General features: G+C 40.0%; 1 protein-coding gene across 1 annotated transcript in view; it reads left to right on the top strand.

The window, feature by feature from the left end:
• CD2AP (CD2-associated protein) overlaps positions 1-23598 on the top strand; it is a gene marked incomplete at its 3' end in the record, with an annotated part of 134811 nt that extends 111213 nt beyond the window's left edge. Inside the window, exons 3-9 of the mRNA XM_009885480.1 lie at positions 3867-4020; positions 7873-7973; positions 10528-10648; positions 13884-14068; positions 17652-17760; positions 21886-21977; positions 23494-23598. Coding sequence (XP_009883782.1) covers positions 3867-4020; positions 7873-7973; positions 10528-10648; positions 13884-14068; positions 17652-17760; positions 21886-21977; positions 23494-23598 — 867 coding nt within the window. The remainder of the gene's footprint in view (positions 1-3866; positions 4021-7872; positions 7974-10527; positions 10649-13883; positions 14069-17651; positions 17761-21885; positions 21978-23493) is intronic.
• Between the last annotated feature and the right edge of the window lie 893 nt (positions 23599-24491).

Below are 24491 nucleotides of genomic sequence, written 5' to 3'. Positions count from 1 at the left end.
TCTGATTCAGGTGTGGCTGTTGTCAGTCCTTACCTATGGCTGTTCGTTGCAGATCTTTTTCTGATTGATTTGCAGCTCTCTGCTCCTGTTTGTATCTCATGATCATCTTGATCTTTTCCTTGCATCCTCCTTCCTTTTATATGTCTTAGATTAGGAAGGCTTCTCTTACCTGTGTATTGAAGTGTTCAGCTTCCATACCTTGGCTGTATTTGTAATGTCTGGTGGTAACAGTCTCTCCCAGTGTCCAATCACTCCTTCTGGTTTCTGCTGATGAAATTCTTCATCAATAAATCTTCAGCCTTTGAATCTACCTGCAAGATTTTCTTCGTGTAACTGATGCTCATGGAATTATTTTAGATCTCTTATCTTTTGATGTAATTCCACTATATTTTCTGTTATATTTGTCTTTGCTAGCCTTGTGTTAGACTGAGTATTACAGACTTTGAGTATACTTGAGTGTACCTGTCACCACTTCAATTACTGACTCAAGCCAGGCAAAAAAGTCGCTTAAGCATTCCTCCTTTCATTTTTGGGTCTTTGGTCTTTCGTTGTGGTCACTGCTTTTGTTTCAAATCATTTCCTGTTGTTTGTAACCTATCAATTACTTTGCTGCCTTTGATACTACTGCTGGACTTAAAAGTACATTGCTGATTTTAATACAAATTACCGATAAAGGTGATGCTTACCTTATAGCCTGGTCTAGCATTTAGAAGTTGTTTGTGGTGTTTTTCTTTTTTCCTTTTTAAAAATTGTTATAAGTAGGTCATGTTTTTTACCAGGCCGCCTGTGTATGTGTTCCTCATTTCTCTCTTGACTCTCTGCTTTTCACAAAATTATTGCAGCAGCCGGTCTTGTGCAAAGTGCAAACCTGGGAATGGAGCCTGGAGCTGACTCCTCACTGGAAAGTGTTACGATTGAGAAACCATTTAACAGGGGAAGCTTTAGTTCCCAGAGCAGCTGGCAGGTTTTGGAGGCTGTATAAATTACATAGCAAAAGATTATAATTTTAAAAACCCAGTGACAGATCCACTCTATGAAAGTTTTCGTGTGCCAGTATGTTTTTCGGTTGAGCAGAATGGCCTTGTCAGTAAAGCAGCTAGAAAAGGTGTTTTGCATGTGGCAGACTTTTCAGCTGCAGCCAAATTTAGTTCCTTATGGTTTGTCAGACTTGCAAGTAACTGGCCAAAAAACAACTATAAGACTGAGAATGACAAAGTCTTTGAAATGTGAAATTTCTACTGAAATGGGAGGTGGACACAATGCTGTGCTGTCCTGGAGTGTGTGGTTGGGTTTGTGGGTTTTTTTTTTGTGTGTGTGTTTGTTTGTTTGGTGTTTTTTTTTTTTTTTTACTTGGAAGATGGGATCTCAGCAAAGCGAAGATCTCCAGAGCAGAAGTCCCTGTGGATGAAGGAAAGTAACAGCAGGAACTACTTGCTTGTTTTCCGAAAAGGCTCTTTATGTAATGTAGATGAGTGGGAGGAAAAATTGTGCTGCCTGTAGACTTGCGTATTCAACTTGCTCTGCTCTTTTGGGAAATAGGAAGGTGCTTTGGACTGTTTGTCTTGAGGTTCATAGTTTGTTTGAAAGCATCAGTAGCTTTCCAGACCTGCTGAGTTTTCCAGCTGGACAGCCGCAGTAAGCAGCCTGGGTTTTACTGTTCCAGGAAGCACCAGAGACGTCCTGTTGAATACGCTTCCCTATTTTTGGTGTTTAATGGGTTTTGTTGACTTAAAGCTTATGTTTAGGAGTTTACACAACATTAATAAGAAAGAGCGTGTGTGTATACATTGGCAATATTGTTTTCAAATATTGTTAAATATTTCATTGCAGCTGTAGCTGAAATAACTAATGGAGGAGTTAACCAGTGGCTACTGGTGATAGATGCAAGAATTGTTCTAAAGTGGATCATGAAAATCTGTAAAGTAGTTACGGTTGTTTGCTTTCCTCAAGACATTGTAATGCTACGGTGGTGGGAAAGCTGATGGGCTTTGAGGATCTTGCTAAGCACACAGGTGCGTGAGATTCAGTGGATGTAATGCGCTTGGGTTTTCAGAAAGTCTTTGAGAAAGTTTTTTATCAAGTTATTGAAGGAATGAAGTTGCTCTGAGACTGAAGAAAAAAATCTTTTATGGGTTGGAAGTTGCTTAAAGAAGCAAAGGACTTGTCAGTGACTTGTCAGGATAAAGGAGAGATGGCGATAGGATCCCCCAGGAGCTGGTTGTGGTACCAGCTTTGTTCAGCATCTCTGGTCATCTGGAGAGGGGATTTAACAGCGGACACTCCTGTTTCATGAGTGCTATTAAACTCCTGTGCAGTTCAATGTTGTGCTGATAGTAAGAAGCTGAGCAGGCAAAAAGGGTGGCAGTAAATGCTAAGTAATGCATATAAGAATAGGTAATCCAGACCATGACTACAGGGAACTTCCAGTTGAGAGTTGAGCATCAGCTCATGAATATCTGGTGGTGCTGCTTTCAGCTCTCTGAAATTCTCAGCTTTGGGTGCACTGACAGCCTAAAACACCAGCAAGATGCCAAGTGTCATCAGATCTATTGAGACTAGGAGGGGGACAGGGAACTAGATGGTTAAGGGGATGGAGCAGCTGCGTGGTAAGATGAGGGCTGACAAGGCTGGGACTCTTCAATTAAGAGGATAGAGCCAAGTGGGGATATGATCAAGGTTTACATAGCCATGGAGGTAGTGATAAACTAAATGCAGTGATGGGGAGCACACACGAGGACTGGTAAGCTGTCAGCTTAAAGCAGATGAGAGAGAGGGAGCTTCTTTATGTAGCAAAAAGTGACTATCCCATGTCTGCCCCCATGGAAGCTGTGGAGGCAGGCAGGACCATGGGTGCGGAAGTGGATTAGACAGCTTCATCTGCAGACATGAAAGGGAGAGGGAAGGGGATGTATCTCCCTAATGAAACCTTTCTGGGTGCTCTGGAAATGTGGGAGGATCTGGGTTGCAGGTTAGCTCTCTGAAGAGCATCTGGAATTTCGACTGCTGGGAGCTGTGATCTGCGCTAGATGGGCCATTGATCTGACTTAATGGGTTCCTTCTTGTGCAAAGTGATGATTTCCTTCTTTCAGAGTATTTGTTCTCTGGTGGAGTCTCACATAATGAGCTGATGCAGTTGAGTAACTGCTGAGTACACGGCCTTTTCCGTGAAGAACTGATGCTTTCTTGTTTATAGGCTTCTTAGTCTTGGTTGGCATGTTCAATTCCAGTGCTAACACTTTAATTTAGAAAGATAGGAAGGTGGGAGACAATTGTCGGAAAAATTATCTCTTACTTCCCTCCTACACCTTTCCCTGCACTTCTTCCTACTTTATTTCTTGTATCTCACTTTCTTTTCCACTCGTGTCTTTCAGCAGTACGATTGCATCTTATCTGTAAATAACCTTTGAGCTTTCTGAGGCAGAGGCTATGACCTAATACAGTTTTATATACTAAAATATTTTATTTAGTGCATTACCCTATGGGTCTGTCATTAAAGTAATATCTGTATTTTTTAAAAATGTTATCAAATATAAATTGTGACTTAAGAGTTGTAATATGGGACTTCTGGGCTCAAAGTTACTTTTCTTAGGGTTGGAGTAAGGGTTGGCTAAAATACTGCCCTTGTTTCTGAATTCCCTCGGCACATCAGCTTACCTGTTTACTAATGTGATTGTGTGGAAGGGACAAGTTTATTAAGTCTGTTAGTATGATTAGGTGCAGGTTGCCATGATTTTTGAGTATAATACATCATTACACACCGAATGGTAAGTTCCTGAAATCTGTTAGTCTGTGGAGCGCCTGTCTAAGACCACTGACCTCTTGGGTAATTTAAATGGCCTCTCAGTCTTTTGAATCTCTTTTTTCAGGAAGTTAAGAAGGATGTAGAACCCAAGGATGATGCCGTGCCAGTCAGGAGGGAGAAATCTGGCAATGTAGCCAGCCTTGTGCAGCGTATGAGCAGCTATGGGCTTCCAGCAGGAGGATTTCAGCCTCATCCTCCATCCAAAACCTTCAAGAAGAGTATGTAGTCTTTCCATTTCCTTCAATTGCGTAAGCTGCTGACGTGCATTTTTTTAATAAACATGAATTATTTAATGTCTGACTTAGTTTTAAGGTTGTGTGGAAAACTAGAGAAATAGGAGGAAAAACTTTGATTCTAAGCCAAATTCTGCTCCTGGGGGCATGGGCAAAAAGCTTATGTGTAGTTCTTAACAGCAGCAATAGGGATGAATTTTCCTGGGAGCAGGATTCAGACCCCTTCCAGATTCCAGGATGTTGCTGTGTAACTTCGTGTGAGCTCTGCTTGTATTGTCAGGTGCCTGAATGAGAACTGCAGGCCTGTTAATAATAACGAAAAACCCTTCCTGTGGTCATTTCTTCTAAATGTAAGAGTTTTGCTACAAATTCAGGGCTTTGTGACATGGAAAGAGTCTGTAATTTAGGTCCCTCTTGTTTGGTGGGCTTGCTTCTAGTGTGAGATAAGGTGGAGTTGGTGGCATCTAAGCAAAAGCAGTGGTCTTCCTTTCTAACTGCAGCCCCCAGGATGGTCGGGAGTGCAGACTGGGTGCCTCTGTATCTGTGGTTTCTATGTTTTAATGCCAGTATTTAAATCAAGGTGACTAAAACTAGAGCAGAAAACAGCATTCCCTGCATCCAGAAAATTGCCTTGTGATTTGTATTTGGACACCTCAGTCTTTATAAGAGACGTTGTGCTAAATTACTGTGTCTTCCTCTCTTTTATAAGGGATTGTAGCCATTTATGACTTAATCTTGCTTTTTTAATTTGGACACCTCAGTCTTTATAAGAGACATTGTGCTAAATTACTGTGTCTTCCTCCCTTTTATAAGGGATTGTAAAAGGGAATCTTTTATAAGGATTGTATGACTTAATCTTGCTTTTTTTTAAAAAAGAAAGAATTCAGAGCTTACTGTTTCTGCTGTGTTTATGCTTAGAGTTTTTGCCTGTCAAAGGAGAAGAGCCCCTACTCATCTTTTAAAGCCCTGAAATGGGACCACCAGACTTACTTCCTCTAGGCAACTAAGGATGTTACCTTCAGAATTACTTTTTAGTGAATCTGATTTGCATATGCGTGCTGGCAACAGCACATATGTGCCTGTTAGATGTTGGCATCAGCAGGCTTTCGAAAATCTAGCCTGAAAATTAACGCTGTTCCTAGATTAATGCAACCAGGCTCTGAAAGGGAATCAAAGTGATCCTTATGGGTCCTTCCAACTTGAGATATTCTATGATTACTTTTTTTTTGTTTCTGTGAACATGATCTGATGCCATTTCAGGTGTTGGCTACTCATTCTGGTCTCCCTAATCCTGGAATGATCTCATATTCAGCATGTCTCATTCTCATGCTGGTGGCTGCGTGGCCCTGGCCAGATATTAGGTACATCCTGATTTCAAACTCTGCAGTGCTCTGGCTAGTCTCATTCTCCTAGAAAAAAGTGGTGTTCAAGCACCTTCCTTTAAGCGCACAACTGTTTACTTGGCACAACGATAATCTCTGCGTTTCCATTTTACTTGCCGTTCCCTCTTTCCTGGAAGACTGTTTAAACAGCTCCTGTGGATCCTGTTTGCTGTGTGCCTGGGCAATCGCTCACTCCCTTCAAAAGGTTTCCAGTGCTTAGTCATCTTTCCGTTTCTGGTTCCTAACCTGGTAAAATGAGGTTTACAACATTAGAAACAAAGTTAAGCTTCTTTAACAGCAAGTTTCCAGTGTGCGGTGAGGTAGGTTGTCTCTGCCTGGGAAGCGCCTTGTGCTGTTCTCCTGTGCAGCTCTGGCTGAATTCGGGGATTATGTATCAGGTGGATAGTAAGCTGCAGGCAGTATTCCTGTCAGATAGATGGCTGCCTTTATTCGGGGAAAGGAAAATACAGGAGGTGTGCTAAATTATGGCAACAAAGGGCTAAATTTGGGTTACGCTGTACAAAACAAATAAAACCTGAAGCCAGACAAGTTGTTTTGGAAAAGGGACAGAATTGCCTGGGGGCTGCCAGCCCAGCAGCAGTGCTGCTGCACCGCGTGAAGCTGGAGTGGTGTTTTCCGAGCGGATCGGGTCGCTTCCTAGGTTAAGCTAGGGATTTTTCAAAACTGGAAGGGAGTAACTTCCCAAACTGGGTATTGTTGAAAACAGGCTGCAGGTGAGAGAGAGTTCTGGATGTGAAGTGGGTTTGTTTCCCCTCCCTCCATTTATGTAGAATTACAACATGAGAAGGAATGCTGAAATCAGTTTTATATTAAACGGCCATGACTTTTAATTTGCCTTTTTTTTTTGTATCAGTTAATCTCATACAAAGGAGGAGCCCTGAAAGCGCTGTAGGAGGTAGTAAAGGCCAGTGGACCGTTTCTTGTAATTACTGTTAACCTAACAATCCCTCTTGGCTGATGTATGAGTTTCAGTGGAGTTAAAAGAAGGGTGCATTACGTGGGCAATTACGTGTTATTAGGAATAACTCACAGAGCTTTATACTTCTTGTTTATTTGTTTCCTGTGCCTTTTAAGCTCTTTAGAGCACAGACCATGTACCAGCGTGGAGAGAATCCTGGATTTGGTGAGCCCCCTCTCAGAAATTTTAGATGCTGAATAGTTACTCAGCTGCCTGGCGTGTTTTGTACTGAGGACGCTGGGTGTGGCGGTCTCTAAATGTCTGACTTTGGACTTTCAACGCTGCTATAATAAGACAAGGATCAATCTTGGAGGCAGTTATCTGCGTTTTGAAATGTTTTTAACCAGCTCCTCTTAATTGCTGAAGCTTGAGTGTGGAGAAGTGCAAAGTATAAGAGAGTACGGAAATTATACAGCTCCTGCAAGATTAAGCTTTACCACTTCAAGCTTTTGATTCACACTTTCATTTAAACTGTGGCAGATTGTATTTGAGGAGGATAGGGAGCATGTGTGGGTCATAGCTCGGGATGACAATTGCCTTCAAAAGCACGGTGGTGGCTGCTCTGTTGTGGAAAAGGTCTGAAGGCATGGCTTCTTGTTTGAGGGAGAACTGCCTCAACTCTCCTGGGTCAGCAGTAGCATCACTCCAGGGTATATGTAGAGTAATTGGGCAATTGTAGGTTCACACCTCTCTGGCTGGAGGGGTTGTTGGAAGCCACTTCAATGCTTTCCCCTCTTGAGATATCATTTTGTCTTTTTAATGCCTGCAAAGCTTTGATCGTATGTGGCAAACATCTAAAGACTGTGCTTTATTTTAATTTTGCCCTTGTCAAAAACTGTTAATTGAAGCTTAGGTTGAATTTCTCGACTCCGTACTGGCACTGAAAAGGGAGGTTTTTTTGCATTCGCAGACAAAAATGAGTTTGGATTTTGAAATATGAGCTGAGCAAATGTTAGCATTACCTCAGACCGGTTAGCAAGGTCCTTGTTAGAGCGCAGAAAGGCTATTGGCACTTCAGTGTGATGCAGAACAAAACATTTGTTATTTCTTTTAGAATTGCTTAAAGACTGGAGGTTCAAACTTGCACATTTTCTTCCAAGCAAGTGCTAACACTGCAACTGGCAGCGGTTGTCGTTCTTGCAGATTTTGGTCAGGAAATAGCTTGAAAAATCATTGTAGTGGGATTTATCTGACTTGCTTGTGTCAACATGTTTTTTTATGGCATGTTGGTAATTGGCAGTGTAGTGTTTATTTGTTTGTAATTGGCAGTCTGAAACTCATGGTTTTCAAGCTCTACGATACAGCTTGCTAGCCTAAAGTGACACAGGCAAACTGGAAAACCAGCAGCGAAAGCTACATAGCTTTTTGGGGTGGTTTATTGGTCTTTTGGTCAGATTTGATCTTCAGGAGTTGAGTGTAGGAAAAACGAGTTTTCCTTTGCAAGCTTTCTTACTCTTGCTGTTTCCCTTGAATCAGGGTCCAAGAAGCGGCAGTGCAAAGTGCTCTTCGAATACATCCCACAGAACGAGGATGAGCTGGAACTCAAGCTAGGGGATGTGATCGACATCAACGAAGAGGTAAGCTGTTCTACAGAGCTGATTGTCCCTTGCTCTGGCCAGAAGGCGAACTGGTTTTTTTGGCTGATTAGTTGAATTACAAGGATGTTGGAGAAATAGCATAGGAAGTAGTGGTTTTGAAGCTGAAGCTAAAGCTGATAGTTTAGTTCTTTCTGTCAGGATCTAATCCTAAATCAATGCATGCTAGTTGTTTAGGGGGAGTATTTGATCATCACAGCGACAAATTGTGATCTGTTCCACGGATTTGTTGTTCAAAAGACTTTTACAGTTCTTTCGTCCTATCTGTGATCCTTGGTTTTAGAATGCTAAAACTGTTTGACCAGTTGCCTTTAAGTTGACATACTTTATCTTGGTTTAGGTGAAAAATGTTATTTGACCTGATTTTCCAGTTTCATGCTTTTTTGCAAACTCATTGAAGCTTTGAAATAATAGTAACAGTATTCAGCGCAGAAACCTGTACCTGTAGTACCAGGACATCAGTTCTACCAGTTACCTGAGAATAATTGAGTATTTATCCCTTGCAATTGTTTTCGTAAATTGAGTAGTTACAACTGACACTGTTGATGGTGAAATGAAAGGTGGAGGCAGATGGGCTCAGAACTTAAATGGCTAATACTGAAGAGAGCAGGCTACAAGGATCAGAGGTACCTTTTAGGGAGGAAGACCCTTGTGCAGTGTGCTGGCTGAATCCACAGGGTTTTTTCTTTACAGAATATGTGGGTTTTGCATGCAAAATAAATGCACAAAGTGCCCATGATAACTGTAAAATGATTGCTGTAAAACTTTTATTTCCTTTTCATATCTTTCTTCCACTTCTGTCATGTGCAGCACTAAATAGCAGATTTATTTTTGTAGCTTTATATTGTAGTACTTGCATGTTGTGTTATCAAGCATAATCTAAATTCATTTGACTCCATTAGTGGAGTTTTATTAAAAATAAAAAAAAAAAAATCAGATTGGCAAAACCGCTTGTTTCAGCCTCCCCCCAGGAGGCTTTGTTTAGACGAGTCTGAATTTTCATCAACTTATAGAAATAAGTTGATGGGAATTCACACTCAAAAAACCAAAAAAAGTACTGATATATGTACCAGAGCTGTGACTCCCTCTTGTGGAAATTGTATCGTGTGGTGAGAATTTGAAATGGAAGATAAGAGTTGTGAAATTGTCCTCTGTATTGTTAGCACCCAGAGATGCACAGATGTTCTCCCCAACGACATGTAGAACTTTCACCTTTTTTTTTTTTTTAATGTCAATTAAAGGTACCTTTTCTGGTAACGTAGTTTGTATACAGTCAGGTTTGTTTTAAAGACAGTGTGATGAGGAGGCTGAGGCAAGTAAGCTCAAGAAATTTTTGTTTTATTCCTGACTGTCTCTGAACTGGCATAGCTTTGCCTTCCAAGTCTGTTAAGTGCTTTGCTGACCTTATTTCTTGGCAGAAGAATAAATGGATGCTCGAGTCGCTTTCTGTATCGTAAGCATTAAAAGTTCCTTTGTCATGGCTCTTGGGTGTAGTATGGGTTAGTCGAGGCATTGGAATTTTAGTTTTCAATAATGTACTATGTAATGCATGAGGCGCCGGAACCTGGTCAGTGCTTGTGAGTAATGTACGCTTAAAATTTGTTTCAGAGGACCAAACTGTGAATTTGAACCATCCATAGCAGAGCTATATCTAAGCACCAGGATGTCTTTCAAAATAACAAAGCTCTTTTCATTGTCTGTCTCTGTAGCTGACAGGTTTTGCATGCCTTCTGCTTGCCTGGAGGTAGGCAAGTGTTTAAATACTATGCCTGTGTGTCAGACATAGTGACCTACAAAACAAGGCTAAAAAAAGATAATGTAAACAACTGCTGTTGGGTTTGGTTTTTTTTTCCCTGTCGCTTTTCTTTCTTATCTAAAACCAGCTTTCCAGTCCCAAAACAGAGCAATTGAAATGAACTATTTTGAAAATTTATCTTAATTATAATTTTAGATAGTGCTCATTAGGCAAATAAATTTTTTTTTAAGGCCTTTTTGAAAACTCTTAATAAATTTGAAGAGCACAGTTCCTACTCACTCTTCTGCCATCTTTTTACACTGTCACCTATGCATTCCCAGCTTTTGTTTGGAGTAGGACTGGTGGAAACTGGACAAGACAGAGGAAAAGACAGATGGAGAGCAAGAATATGTGAATGTTTCTCTAGAAAGCCAGACTAAAAGTTGCATCTTTATTTCATGAACAATTTAATATTTTCTTCTTCTGTTAGATGTGTAATGTCTGTTATGCTGTTTTAGTGTGAGAAAGTCGATGAACTTTTTGCTGCTTTTCTGGATTAATTGGCATAGGGCTAGTTTCGTATTTCAGGATCATTGCTGTAGTGATAGAAGTGACAGTAAATTATTTTCTTGCTCTTTTTTTTGCTTGCTGTTTCTAGATCTTTGGTGGGTTTCTTTAAAGAGAAATCATGGTCATTTGAACTTTCCCAAAGTTGTTTGTAGAGTTTTATAAGTGAAGTAGATGGAATTGATAGGAATTTCCTTTTACTTTGTCGGTGATGTGTAAAATATTTCTATACAGGTAGAAGAAGGCTGGTGGAGTGGAACACTAAATGGCAAAGCCGGGTTGTTTCCTTCAAACTTTGTGAAAGAATTGGAATTGACAGATGATGGAGAAACACAGGACACTCTGGATGACACAGGTGGTATTCCGTTTGTTGTAAACACTTAGCAAAGTCATTTTGGGTCTCAGGTATAATTTGGAGTATTATGGTTATAGTACAGTAAAAGTTGTAAAGAATTCAAGCTTCTTAAGAACAGTAAGTATTTAATTTCATTCTAGAAAATATTGATGTGGAGTATGAAGATACCTGTCTTGCTCCCAAAATTGCAGTCAAGGCCTTGATCTTGCAAGTGTATGTTCTGCATTTTATCACTGGAAATTTTACAATACTCACAGCTGAGCTTTTTTTAGTACTGGGTATAAAATTATTCTTCTGTTTAATATTTGTTTTCAGTCTTATTCTCACAGACATGAGTTCTCTAACGTGGAAGACTTAAGCATGTAGTCATGTCAGTTGAGAACTAAAACTTGAATTGTATCAAAACAGTATAGAGAGCCTCCACTTAAAATGAATCCTGGGAAGGGGGGGCCTGGTTCTTTACTGTGTTTTAATCTAACAAAAAAATGGTTTTAAGGCAGTATTTATATGTAGCCATTCCTTTGTGGCTAAATCTTTGCACAGGAGTCAGGAGGGCTCATTGAAAGAGCTTTAAACTAGATTTGAAGGGGGAAAGGGATAAAACCAGACTCACTAGAGATAAGGCTGGGGGCAGCACACCAGTGTTTGAGGGACAGTGTGCTAGCAAGGCCAAAGCCCAACTAGAGCTTAACCTGGCTACTGCTGTAAAAGACAATTAAAAAATGTCTCTATAAATATGTTAGCAACAAAAGGAGGGCTAGGGAGAATCTCCATCCTTTATTGGATGTGGGGGGGAAACGTGGTGACAAAGGATGAGGAAAAGACTGAGGTACTAAATACCTTCTCTGCCTCAGTCTTTAATAGTAAGACCAGTTGTTCTCTGGGTACCCAGCCCCCTGAGCTGGAAGACAGGGATTGGGAGCAGAATGAAGCCCCCGTAATCCAAGGGGAAATAATGAGTGACCTGCTACATAAATTAGACACACAAAAGTCTATGGGGCTGGATGGGATCCACCCAAGGGTGCTAAGGGAGCTGGCAGAAGTGCTCACTAAGCCACTTTGCGTCATTTATCAGCAGTCCTGGCTAACTGGGGAGGTCCCAGTTGACCAGAGGTTAGCAAATGTGACGCTTATCCACAACAAGGGCTGGAAGGAGCATCCAGAGAACTACAGGCTTGTCAGACTGACCTCAGTGCCTGGAAAGGTTATGGAGCAGATCATCTTGAGGGCCATCATGTGGCATGTACAGGATAACCAGGTGATCAGGCCCAATCAACATGGGTTCATGAAAAGCAGGTCCTGCTTGACTGACCCGATACCCTTCTATGACAAGGTGGCCTGCTTAGTGGGCAAGGGAGAGGCTGTGGATTTTGTTTACCTGGACTTTAGTAAAGCTTTTGACACCATTTCCCCTGTCATTCTCCTGAAGAAACTGGCTGCTCATGGCTTGGGTGGGTGTACTCTTTGCTGGGTAAAAAACAGGCTGGAAGGCGGACCCCAAAGAGGGGTGGTGAATGGAGTTAAATCCAGTTGGCGGCTGGTCATAAGTGGTGTTCCCCAGGGCTCAGTATTGGCTCAGTTGTGTTTAATATCTTTATCAACGATCTGGATGAGGGGATCGAGGTGGCTGGAAAGCTGCCTGGTGGAGAAGGACCTGGGGGTGTTGGTCAACAGCCGGCTGAATGTGAGCCAGCAGTGTGCCCAAGGTGGCATCCTGGCCTGTATCGGGAACAGTGTGGAGAGCAGGACGAGGGCAGTGATCATCCCCATGTACTCAGCACTGGTGAGGCCCCACCTCGAGTACTGGGTTTAGTTTTGGGCCCCTCACTACAAGACAGACATTGAGGTGTTGGAGCGTGTCCAGAGAAAGGCACCGAAGCTGGTGAGGGGTCTGGAGAACAAGTCTTATGGGGAGTGGCTGAGGGACCTGGGGTTGTTTAACCTGGAGGGTTTATACCCCCAGGGGTTATATTTAGTGTTCAGTGCTTTCACAGTCGGTCTCGAGTATCTGCTGGTTCTTTTCTCACTCCCAGGAAACAGTAAATGCCCCGTTCACTGAGCTGTGGTCTTTCAAACATGCAACCTGGACTTTTCTCTTGAATGAAATTTCGAGTTATCCTTTTAGATATCTAAGAGGGATATAACTAAAGGAAGAATAACTCAGTTGAGGAGAGGTGAAAAATTGAAGCCAAGAATCTGTGTAACCATAGTATTATCAAAACTCCTCAAATTTGTGGTTGAGGGAAGAGGCTTTAATCTTTAATGAAATTCCCAGGCATGCATAGGCTGGGAGGAACTTAACCGAAAGGCTAAAAGGTGTGGAGGTATTTTGAATTTGGTTTATAAAAGCTGTCTATTTTCACATGACTGTCTCATGGAATGCTGCACATGGAAATATTTTGCCCATGAATACTGGTTTGTAGGTTTTAACAGAGTTTATTGTAACTTAATAAATAAATAAAAGTCTTAAAAGCTCCTAATACCTAAAGTAAGTTCCACTCTGAACTACATTTTTTGGGGGTGGATAAATGTGGTCCCTTGAAACTGAAAGATTAAAAGAATCTTAAGTACTTGTTATCTACCAGTGATTAATGTCAAACAGCCACATATGATTTGAACATTTAACTCATAGGTTTTAAGTGTTATCAGGTTAAAAAGCCATTTGAATACATTTGCAAGAAACTCTTTGGGTATTTTTGGTAATGCAGTTTGAGCATTAGAAAAATTTCACATTGGTGCCTTGAGAGGCATCACTCTATTACTGAAACACACTGTTTTTTCCTGTGGCTGTTGAAATGTGGTAGGACTCATTATGGACCTTTATTGATTATGGCTTTCAGTAGCTATAGCTGTGCAAATGACAAGTGTTTAAATGTTGGACTAAAAACACCTCTTTAGAGAATGCATAAGCAATGTTTCATAAAACTAATGGAAAACATAACGTTGATGTCACCAGACTGCAGAGCCTGAGTGATAATTGAAATAGCAAGAAATATTAGTGGTCTAATGACTTAGTTGCCTGCGTATTCAATGCAATACTGGTGTCATTTCAAATGGTAATGTTAAATACACAGCTAGAACAAATGTGAGGTATTACAGGTACAACAACGTTCCTAGAAAAGCTGTTTAGCAGGAGCAGTGCACGCAGCTGTGTTACTTCCACTTTTTCTCCCAGAAGAGCAAATAAATAATTTCACATATTAAAACAAGTTTTTCTTTCTTGTTATACTTCCAGAGCCTGTTTTCAGTGGTCCTACCTCACCTGTGGTCTCTCCAGGAAATGGGAATGAACCTGGATCTGGACCAGCACAGCCAAAGAAAATCCGAGGTATTGGATTTGGAGATATCTTTAAAGAAGGCTCAGTGAAACTTAAGACGAGATTATCCAGTACTGAATCAGAAGATAAAAAGCAAGATAAGGTTTGTAGTGGTTCATATTGTTATTCTTGGGTTTCCTGTAAAAATAGTCTATAAAACGTGGAATCTGAAAACATGATACCTTACAGATGCTGAGTACATTGCCTATTTTAAAATTTGTCAATACTGTTCCATAATCAGACTATAGTCATCTCATAGGGCTCTTGCCTATGTAAGAAAACAAACCCCCTCAAACTTCTTTCATAGTAAGTTATATTTAAAGTTGATTCCAAAAGGTCTCTTCAAATGTCTTGGTATTTAAAATATAGAGGAAAACCAAGCTGATACAAAAATTGTCATTTCAAAGGCAAGTGGTGCAAGACATAAGAACTTCTCAGACACACCGATGGTACGAGGTCCCTTATAGTTCTCTTTGTGATATAGTTTGTATACAGTCTGGAACGGTACGGTTAAGTCTTCCATACAAGTTAATCTCGGTCTTTAAAACAAGGAATATTTTGGGGTTTCTTCAGTTTTTGGTTTGAGGTTTTCTTTTTTCCAAATTTTGGTGGATGTTGAGATTACTGTTCCAGATGTCAGCTGTTATTACTGATGTAAAAAGTCCTTCAGTGAACGCTCCCAGGCTTTTGGCTTTGATCATCTCTTAGGTTAATGAGTTACATAAACTGCTGATGGTGATAGCCTGAAAAATACTGTTCTACAACTCTGCATCCTTTTTCATTTTCTTTTCTCCCTTTTTTATGAGTGAGTGGGAAGAGGAGCACTTTTACTCTCTACATTGAACTTAAAGCTTAGGAGAGAGCAGACAATGTGATGACAGTGAAATTGCTTTAGTTTGAATTTTATTTTGATCTGAACCCGAGAGCGCTCTTACCCCTTGGAAGCACAACAGCGATGCTCAGTCCTTTGTCTTGAATTTATACCAAGAGCTTATATATGGAGTTGCAGCTTTTGATAAATTAAAGGCAGCTGAGGTAATCCAGTGTTTCAGTTTTTACTCAGATGATCAATTCAAGAAAGCTTTAAAAGCATTTTCCAATTTCATTTTTTTGTCTGTTATGGTCATTAATTCTCCTCCGCTGACTGATTTGCTCTCCTTTGCTGCTGCAGAACTAACTGTAATGGTGTAGGGCATAAGGATGGGACAGAAACTTCCTCGGATGTGTTTTCCCTCTGTAGCGGTGCTAAGAGCAGTGCTCATCCACCTATAGACACAGTGTGTGTCCTCTTAGTTTATGGTCCAGTCAAAACATAAGATGCTTCAGAAAATGACAGTTACAAGAGTGTCACCTTCTGTTTAAGGCTCAGGGAATATTCTTTCCTAAGGAAGTTCTTGTTCAGCTTGGAGAAGAGAAGGCTCCGGGGAGACCTTGTTGCAGCCTTGCAGCATATATGAAGGGGGGTTATAAGGAAGATGGAGAGAATCTTCTTACTGAGGTCTGTAGTGACAAGACAAGGGACGATGTTTTTAAACTGAAAGAGGGTAAATTTAGATTAGACGTAAGGAATAAATTCTTCACTCTGAGGGTGGTGAGGCACTGGAACAGGTTGTCCAGGGAAGCTGTGGATGCCCCATCCCTGGAAGTGTTCAAGGCCGGGCTGGAATGGGGCTTTGAGAAACCTGGTCTAATGAAAGATGTCCCTGCCCATGGCAGGAGAGTTGGACTGGGTGATCCCTGAAGATACCTTCCAACCCAAACTATTACATGATTCTTTGAAGGCATGTTGATTTTTCCTTGGTTCTCTGAAGGCTTTGTCCCTTGCAGTAGGAGTCTGTGGGATGCTGTTGACTTGGGTTTCAGGACCTAACTTTCAGTTTTCTTTCTTGTCATGAGATTGATCATTCAAAAGCGTGTTCCCCTGCTTTCTACCTTGTAACTTGGGAGTATGAAGAGCCTGTCTACAGTGTGTTCAATTAATGTGAAGCCTGCTCAGACAGTTTGAATTGTTATTTGACTTTGTATAAACACTAAAATATGTTGTTGTTCTGTTTTGTTAGTTGGCTTGTCTGGAAAGTTGTTGTAGACTGTTTCTCAGCAAGAGGGGAAATGAAGTGAGAAAACAGTTTTGCATAGTTTAAAGATCATGAAATAAACAGTTGATTTTAGCACTTAATATTCCACTTACGCTTGTTGCCGAAGTCATCCCAAAGGGAGACAGACTTACAGAACAACCTGGAGAGGCCTAAGGAGGTAATTCTTATGAAGATCTTGTGAAAATGGATGGCTTCTCTGAATTTGTGCTCAACTCACTTTGGAGTTAGGTGGAGGGATGCTGGAAGGGCATTCTCAGTCTTTCAGCCAGTAATGAAAAAAGCTGTCATAAGGAAGCTGTAGAGAGGGTTTATTTTCCTTGGGGAATTTGGAGAATGTTCAGCATAGGGTGGCTGAGCACTGATGTATCTGAAGCACTCAGGAGTATATATGCTTCTGCAAGAGACAGGGAGATAGTTTTCAGTTGGTCCCAGCGTTCTGCCTGGGCTCAGGCTATTTATACCCCGTCTGCCTAAACTTCCTCTCGTATTTCTAATTGCATCTCCATTTAGAAGGGGGAAATGTAGGGGACTATTTCCATGTTGGACTTGTTTAATCTGATAGGTGGGTTATTTTCGCGCTTCCTTCATATAGCATTCTGGAGCGAGTTAAATTGCATACGTACTCTGAGAATGTCCCAAATGAGTGTGGCTTCCTCTATGGTATGTCAGAGGTACCAAACACCAGCCCACAGGCATCATCTGGTTTTAAGGAGAGTAAATCTAGTTTGTTGGACAGCAGAAAGTCTGTGAATCTTTAACTGTAAATGAAAATGAACAGAGTAACTAAAGGCGGTGGGATTTTTCACATCAGTAGCACTATTAGGGCTGCTCAGGTAAGCACTGACTGTAAGATTGTATTCTGTGTTTGTAGCTCATAGGGCTGTGAAGAAGTGGGTGCAGCTGAAGCTGTCTTAATCTTCCTGGCAGCTCAGTAAGTCTCCTGGGGCAAATGAAAATAATATATAACCAAAATAATATTTTTGTTAGATGTTAACTCTGAAACTTGTTATTGGTTGCAATTCCTCTATGGTTCAGGAGAAATCTCTAGTGACGTTTATGTGTTCTGGTTCTGTTCTGTACAAATGACTAAGAGTGAAGGGAAGCTGGGATGGGCTTTCACGTGCTCTGAGTAGTTAAAAAATTGTTTCTTCAGCTGAGGTGCTGTATGGCTACTGAATATTCCTGCTTTATTCCAGTGCAGAGTAAATGTGGTCAGTGAGTTACTTTCAGCAGAGCTGTTAAATAACCGCTTCTGTTCTGCACTGGAGGAGGCAGTTTTCAGGGTAATGGAACAGTATCATTGGGACTGTTGAAATATGATTGCAAAAGTATATCTGGCAACATCTGGAGATTTGCTTCCAGTTTGAAAGCTGTGCTGTGTCGTTAATCAGTACACAAAATTCTTATTGCTGTGACTGTAATGAAGTAACTACAGTAAGTTAAGTATGTAATGGGAAAGCTCATTGGATTTCTTGGAGGTGGTCATTCGCATCATCTCAACTACTGAAAACTTGAGTATGTCCTGTAGCCTAATCAAAAATAAAACTCATAATGAATTCTTGTTAACAAAGTTCTCTTTTGTTCATGTAGTCATCACCTAACCATCCCGCTGGAACAAAGCTAATTCATTTTCCCAGTACAACAAAACCTGAAAACTCTTCAGAAGTAGTAAAATCAGAAGCTGAAAGTAAACCAAAAGGTAAGGCTGATGGAAATTTACTTCTCTTACTTGGTACATCTCTTCTGCCTTTCTAGAGAAGTATTTGGTTGTCAATTTTTTTTGGTGTTGAAATCTTAACCTTTTGTGTACACTGGGTTTTTGTGTCTTGTTCTGTACCTTTGAGGAGTTACACGAATGCAAAAGAGTCTGAAGGAGCTTTTGCTTGCGTTTCTGTGGAAAATGAATCAAAAACATTTGTAGGGTTGTCTCCTGGAACAAATTAAGGCCAGTTTATGAAGTTTTACTGCAGCAGCCCCCTTGCATGAATTTGCTACGCTGACATGCTCAAACTGACTTACTTTCTGCCTAGCTTTTAGTGTTCATCTGGGATGCTGAAAATCTATTGCTATGGAACAGTCCCCTAACTCAATTTCTGTCCCTAGATTATAGAAATTGCTTTCTCAGCTGAGGATTTACTGTGGGGTTGCTGGTGTGCTGTCGTAACTGTATGCTCAGTTTCTTCCATCAGAAAGTTGGTGCTTATGTTTGAAGTGTGTTCCCTAGATAATCAAGTTCCATTGTGGTTCCGTTTATAACAACTTCTTTTTTATTTTTCTTTTTTGTTGTCTCTAAGAAATTATGACCTCATTTAACTACCAAATTGCTTAGCTTTATCTAGATAGATATTTTTAAGTCAACCCAAAACATCTTGTGGGAGTGCCAACCCCATATAAAGAATTATCTTCAATTATGTGATGTGTAGACTGCTCGTTTTGCCTGTTTCCAGAGCAGACTTTTTTTTTTTTGACTTCTGTATTGTAATTTCAAGTATATTTTTGTTTCATGCGGAAATACCTTATTTTGGTGTAACTGGGCTGTTTTACACAGAATGCATAATTTGCAGAAATAAGAAAACTGCAACAAACAATTGACTTTTTGGTTATGTCCAGCAGTCTAGCACAACAGGGCACTTGAAACGGCAGGTTTGTTACTCAGAGCCCTACTTTATCTGTACCTATAGAAGTATATAGGGCGGCTGTGCCATTTCAGCCATATTTTGGCTTTGTTGAATTGGATAGCTGTAAGTAGCATTACCCTGTTTACAAGCAGCCGATACTGTCAAGAAGTGTTTGAGGTAATGGCTTGAGAGTAGTTAATACTTAAGCTTTGCTATTGCAAAGGATCTGTCAAAAGTTTGTGTATGATGCATTTGATGGAATTTGATGCTTACTTGCGACTTTGAAATCTTTACTAAACTTCAAAATTAGGATAGTCTTGGAATCTTTTTAAATCATTCCCGTGCTATTGCTCTAAGAGCCAGCAACAGTGTGCAGCCCTCAGCATTGTGAAATTTGACTTGTTCAAAACATTGCATAAAAATTAACCTAAGTCTGCCTAAAAAAAATCTGAACATTCAGTACTGAACACTCGGAACATTCGGTATTTAGCTCTTTTCGTAATTTCAGGTGCACCTCATGCTAAAAGCATAGAAATTGGACTAATCCAGTAGCCATGCTGAGTCTCTGCTCCCCAGAGAAACGAGTATGTCAGTGAGGAATTTAAACATAGTGGTAATAAATGCTGTAGGAGAATATCAGTCGGTAATACCTACAGAGACCATTTAAGAACTTCTTGGGACCTTTGGAAGAAAGCTTGTTTTTCTTTTTTAGTGTTTTTATTTTAATATAGACCATATTATGATTTATGTATACCATCCTCAGTTTTGAGAGAGCAAGTTTAAAATAAACTGTGTTCAATATGTTAGCAAATAAACAGAGATCTCGAAAATGTTTAGACTAGTGTGGCTTATTTTGGTGTGGCTCTGCTATTTCTGGGAAGCTTGTTTTGGCCTCTGGTGCAAGTATGTAAAAATATTTTGTTTAAAAAAAATAAAACAATCACAATTTGACCCCTCGTTCCCCCCATTATGTTAGAATACAACATCTGTGATTCCTGCTAGTGTGCTGTTAGTCCCCAGTCTTCGGAAAAGATCCAGTTTTAAACTACCTTTTATTAAAAATATTTGCTGAAGTTCAGATTTACTGTTTTGTGAATACCATCTTAGACTTAAATGCTGGAAAGTTAAACTGGATTCTTTCTTCATCTTAACTACTGGCAGAATATCGGGCTCACAAAAGAAGATGCTGAAGTGACAAATTGTTCGTACTCTTGATGTACCAGGTTGGGTTTCTTGGGTGGTGCTGACCGCTGGGCTTCGCAGCCGGGCACCTATGGGGACCGCGGCAGCCTGCGGGGTGCGATGCTCCCATCTCTCCGGCCTTCCTGGCAGCTGGAGCAGAGCGAAAGGTTCCCCTTCCCGCACGCTTTTCTGTCTGTTGTGGGACTTGGTGTATGTGAGGAGGGGAGAAATGCTTGGAGGAGGAGGAGGAGGAGAGAGAAGAAGGGTTGAGAAATTCAGCTGTACTGGCCAAATCCCCAGGCAGTAAGGAAATGCATGTATTTTTACAGAATTGGGACGTATGGAAATGTATTACATTTCTTTTACGCTCACTCATTACTAATGAATAAAATCCCCAAATTTGATAATATTTGTAGCGTATTTTTGTAGTGTTGATTTTTTTTTTTTGAGTCAATGTGAATTTATTTTTTTTTTCTTGGACCTCTATTTGAACACTCATCTCTGACATGGTTCTGCTTATATTTCTGTTGGAACTCGATGATCTTCAAGGTTCTTTCCAATTTAAACCATTCTATGATTCTGTAATTCTTTGAAAACCACAATATAGTTAATCTATAGCTAAGCAATTTTGATTACTTGATAAGGCAGTAAAATAATGTAAGTTATCGTACCTAGGATTGCTCATGTGGTTACATATCTGTATAAATACCTATGTATGTCTATCTCTTAAGCTTGGCATACTTTTGCATTTTAACATAGTGGTTGGCAGTGACCAAGGTAGATTTTTATTTAAGAATACCGTTTGTGCATTTTTGAGCTAAAGATTTGTATCTTGGTTAAACCAAATCCAACAACAACAAAAAGATTCAACTGCAACTAACTCGTTTATTTTCTTACCGTCCAGCAAAAGGCAGTCATTAAGACTTGCAGACGATCCTCCTGATGACCTCATGTCGATCCTCCTGATGACCTCATGTCGTGCTGCTCTCTGACTGGGGGTTGATGCAGTTGCCCACCTGTGTGTGCTGTCACTGCCGAATACCCGATAGGTTATGGCAGCACATTAGACTCCTTTTTCTTTGCTTCCTCTTCTTAATCTGTCAGGTGCAGAAATCCAGCCTTTATATCTGCTAAATTATTTTAAATGTGCTGGGTTTAAAAAAGGTGCAAAAAACCATGCTTTCCAATCAAGACTTCTATATTAACATATTTTGGCCTTTTTCATGTTGTTTTTGTTCTAGCATGGGAAAGGAAAACAAATCCTCCCGCTCTTTCACCTGAAATCGTTATCACAATTTTAAATGGATTAGCTATTGAACTGTCCCAAATGGAAAGAAAGGAATTATTCTTTCCACTTTTGTAGAAGAGTCTGTGACTGTCTGAGTTGATGACTCAGATGAGCTCTGGTTTCAGGTGCTTAGCCAAGGAATTCCTTTGCTTCAGTTACTTGATTTCACTGCAGAGTTTCAGCAAATGTGCTGCTTAGGTATTTGAAGTTTCTGTAATTGTACGTATTAATAAAGGATGTCACCTTGAAACAATCTCATGTATTTAATTAGGATTGCAGATTTGAAATTTAGATCAATTTTGAGAAAATATCATATAAACTCAATAAAAAGCTTGAAACTCATTTTTTCTAAAGTAGCTCAAACTTGAATGTGTAATGCTCTGGGGAGGGTCAGATAGGCTGTTAGAAGATTAACTGAGTAGGCTCCTCTCTTCTCCCTCGGAAATCAGAGTACTTGAATTAAGTTGCTGTTGCGGAAAACATGTTTTAGAGCTTAAACTACTGACTTCACGAAGATTTGTCTCCATTGCTCTGTACACACATAATCTTACTTTTCTTGTGCTATGAATGACATAGTGAACATTTGTAAAGCGGTCTCAGATGGCTGATCTAGAAGGGAAGTATGATTAGAGTGTTAATTTCTGAGCTCTCCTTTCAGACAGCATAAGTGAGCTGGTGTGATGTATGTTACTACCCATGGTATGCAAACGTAGTTAATTGTTCTGCTTTGTTTCAGCCAAGGAATATTGCAGGACAATATTTTCCTATGAAGGCTCAAACGATGAACTCAGCTTTAAAGAAGGCGAGATCATTCAAATAATCAGTAAGGTAAGATGTTCGGTCTGCTTTAACCGTTTATGTAGCTTTCGTCGATTTTGTACAGGTAGGGAATGTGTAAAATGTGAAAGCAGGAGAGTGTGTTGGATTAAATACTCCTGTAGACAGATTTGTCTCATGTGAGAGTCAGCTCTTTGCTCTGCACTTGGTAGAGGTACAGATGGCCTTAAGGACCGTTCCAGAGTGGGAAATTATCTCAGATTCCTCAAAGGCCAGTCGGATCACTATACAACCAGTACCAACTGCCTTTTCAGTGAGGAAACTGGAAAAGCTTTGCAAATAGCCTTTTAACCTTCAGAACTTGTACTTTTTCTCTGGTGGTGTATCAGGCTGACCTAGAGGTGGTGGTTGGAAAGTATCATTGTGTCAAAAGGTGAGAAATTAAAATCTGTATGTACTGATTTTGATCTAGGTGTTATGAAAAAAACCAAGTACATGTTTTAAGTAGGAGAATGAAGTCCAGGTGTTAGAGATACTTGCTATTTCAGAATAACCGTACGGAAGTTAATGAAACTGGACTCTGTAGTACTTAATTGAAAGGGTGACAGAGGGAGAAATGAAAGAAACCTGCAGGAAACTTTTACTTTCAGCACTAATCACCTATTCAGGTCTTTTTCCTGGTGATTCCTCCTTCAGGTTAATGTGGGGTGGGATTTTTTTTTTTTAATTTAATTATTTTATTTTACGTTTTATTTTATCCCCTCTCCTTTATCAGTTCCGCATCGCAGCTGAACCGAGTGCTGAATTAGTTGTTCTTGTTGTGTACTGCGCTTTGGGATGAACTACTCGGTGCTGCTAACTGTGGCGTGTATCAGCAGTAATCCACTTAGACTTGTGTGCAGGAGCGACATCTGCAGTGTTTTGGATCTGGAGCACAGGGGAGAGCTGTTATTTATGCTGCTAAAATATTCAAATAAAGTCATACTTTCTGTTATGGACAAACTAAGGCCAAGATCCAGTAGGATCATGTAATGGATTTCTGTGCCACTGAATTAATTATCCATTGGGTTTTTTTTTTTCTTCCTTATGTCTTACTGTGGTTATTTTTTCACCATTCTTCACCCTTTTCAGACCAGTGGACCTGACCAATCACATCAGAATCACTTTTATTTATTAGAATTATGTGTTACTCCAATGAGACTTGAAGTATTTACTGAATAAGCGCTGGTCGGGGAAGCTGAGAATATTGAATATAGTGCATTGGGTTATAACTGGGTTTATGTACTTTCCTTCCCTTTGCAGATCTTATCCTTATACCCTTATCTTATATGTGATGTAATATCATTTCCTCCTGCTTTTTAGAAAACAAACAAAAACTGATGAAACCTGATCTGGTCTGTAGCTGTTTCCCCTTGCTAAGGTGGCCAAAGTATTCCTCTTATAAACGTGGTGTTGCAGACAAACAATTATTTTGTATTGTGGGTAAAAGCAAACCCGTTGTTCTTGAACTGTATCTGTTCTGGGGCAGAAATAAATATTGATTGAAATGTCCTCTTGTTTATTTTAGGACACTGGAGAGCCAGGCTGGTGGAAAGGAGAACTCAATGGTAAAGAAGGAGTCTTCCCAGACAATTTTGCAGTTCAAATACAAGAGTCTGATAAAGACTTCCCTGTGAGTTCTCACGTGTATCATTTAGTATCACAAAAAAACAGTGATGGAAATGCAGGAATAAAAGACTTCACAGCACATTATGCTTAAAATACTATTACAGTTGTGGCAGTTTTTCACTTTATCTTGAATTAGCTATATCAAAGAAGAAAGATTTAAAGGTTAATGTTGGTGTTTAAACTTCTCCTTAAATATTAAACTGAGGCATGCTTTGTGAGTTTAATGAGGATGATTAGGTCATATAGAAAAAGATATAGTTCTGATAACATGGTGTTATGTGTAACTAATTACTGAACTCAACTTGTACTGTTTTGAAAGGAGATAAGCAGTTGGTCTCTTCTGTCTGTAGTCCTGTAATTAACTATAGTTGCAAAATGATGCATGACCCCTGTGGGACCGACTGGGATTTTTCCATATTAAGACTTGCCAGGAGGTTGCAATGGGTGAAGGATAACCTTTGGGTGGGATTTAGAAATATATTTTTTTCACAGTCTTGTGTGTTAACTTGTAGAACTTCATGTTTTCGTATAGTACTCTTGTAGTTTCGGTTCTTTAATTTTTGTTGAAACTAGTGTGATGTTTTGGTTCTGGACAAGTTTGTGTAGCAAAGCTGGTTGCGTTAATTCACAAATGTACGTCATCCTTAGATGGGACGGGTTCATCTCGAGATCAGGACATCTAAATGTTGAAGCCTGTATCTCAGCAGAACAGTTTGAGTTTCATAGCAATTTAGTGCCATTTGGTCTGGAATTGGAGACGTTCACAGAGGATTGCTAGATACAATCTGACTGATAGTTATTAACTTAGCGTTTAACTTCAGTTACCTGTCATACACAGAAAGTCCAATTACTCCAAGTCAGCCTTTTCTTTTCAAATTTATTCTCAGCTTTGCAAGG

Source organism: Charadrius vociferus, unplaced genomic scaffold, assembly GCF_000708025.1.
Source record: "Charadrius vociferus isolate BGI_N301 unplaced genomic scaffold, ASM70802v2 scaffold800, whole genome shotgun sequence".
Lineage (NCBI taxonomy): Eukaryota > Metazoa > Chordata > Aves > Charadriiformes > Charadriidae > Charadrius > Charadrius vociferus.
Note: the sequence above shows the minus strand (reverse complement) of the source record. Positions and strands in the feature narration are given on the sequence as shown.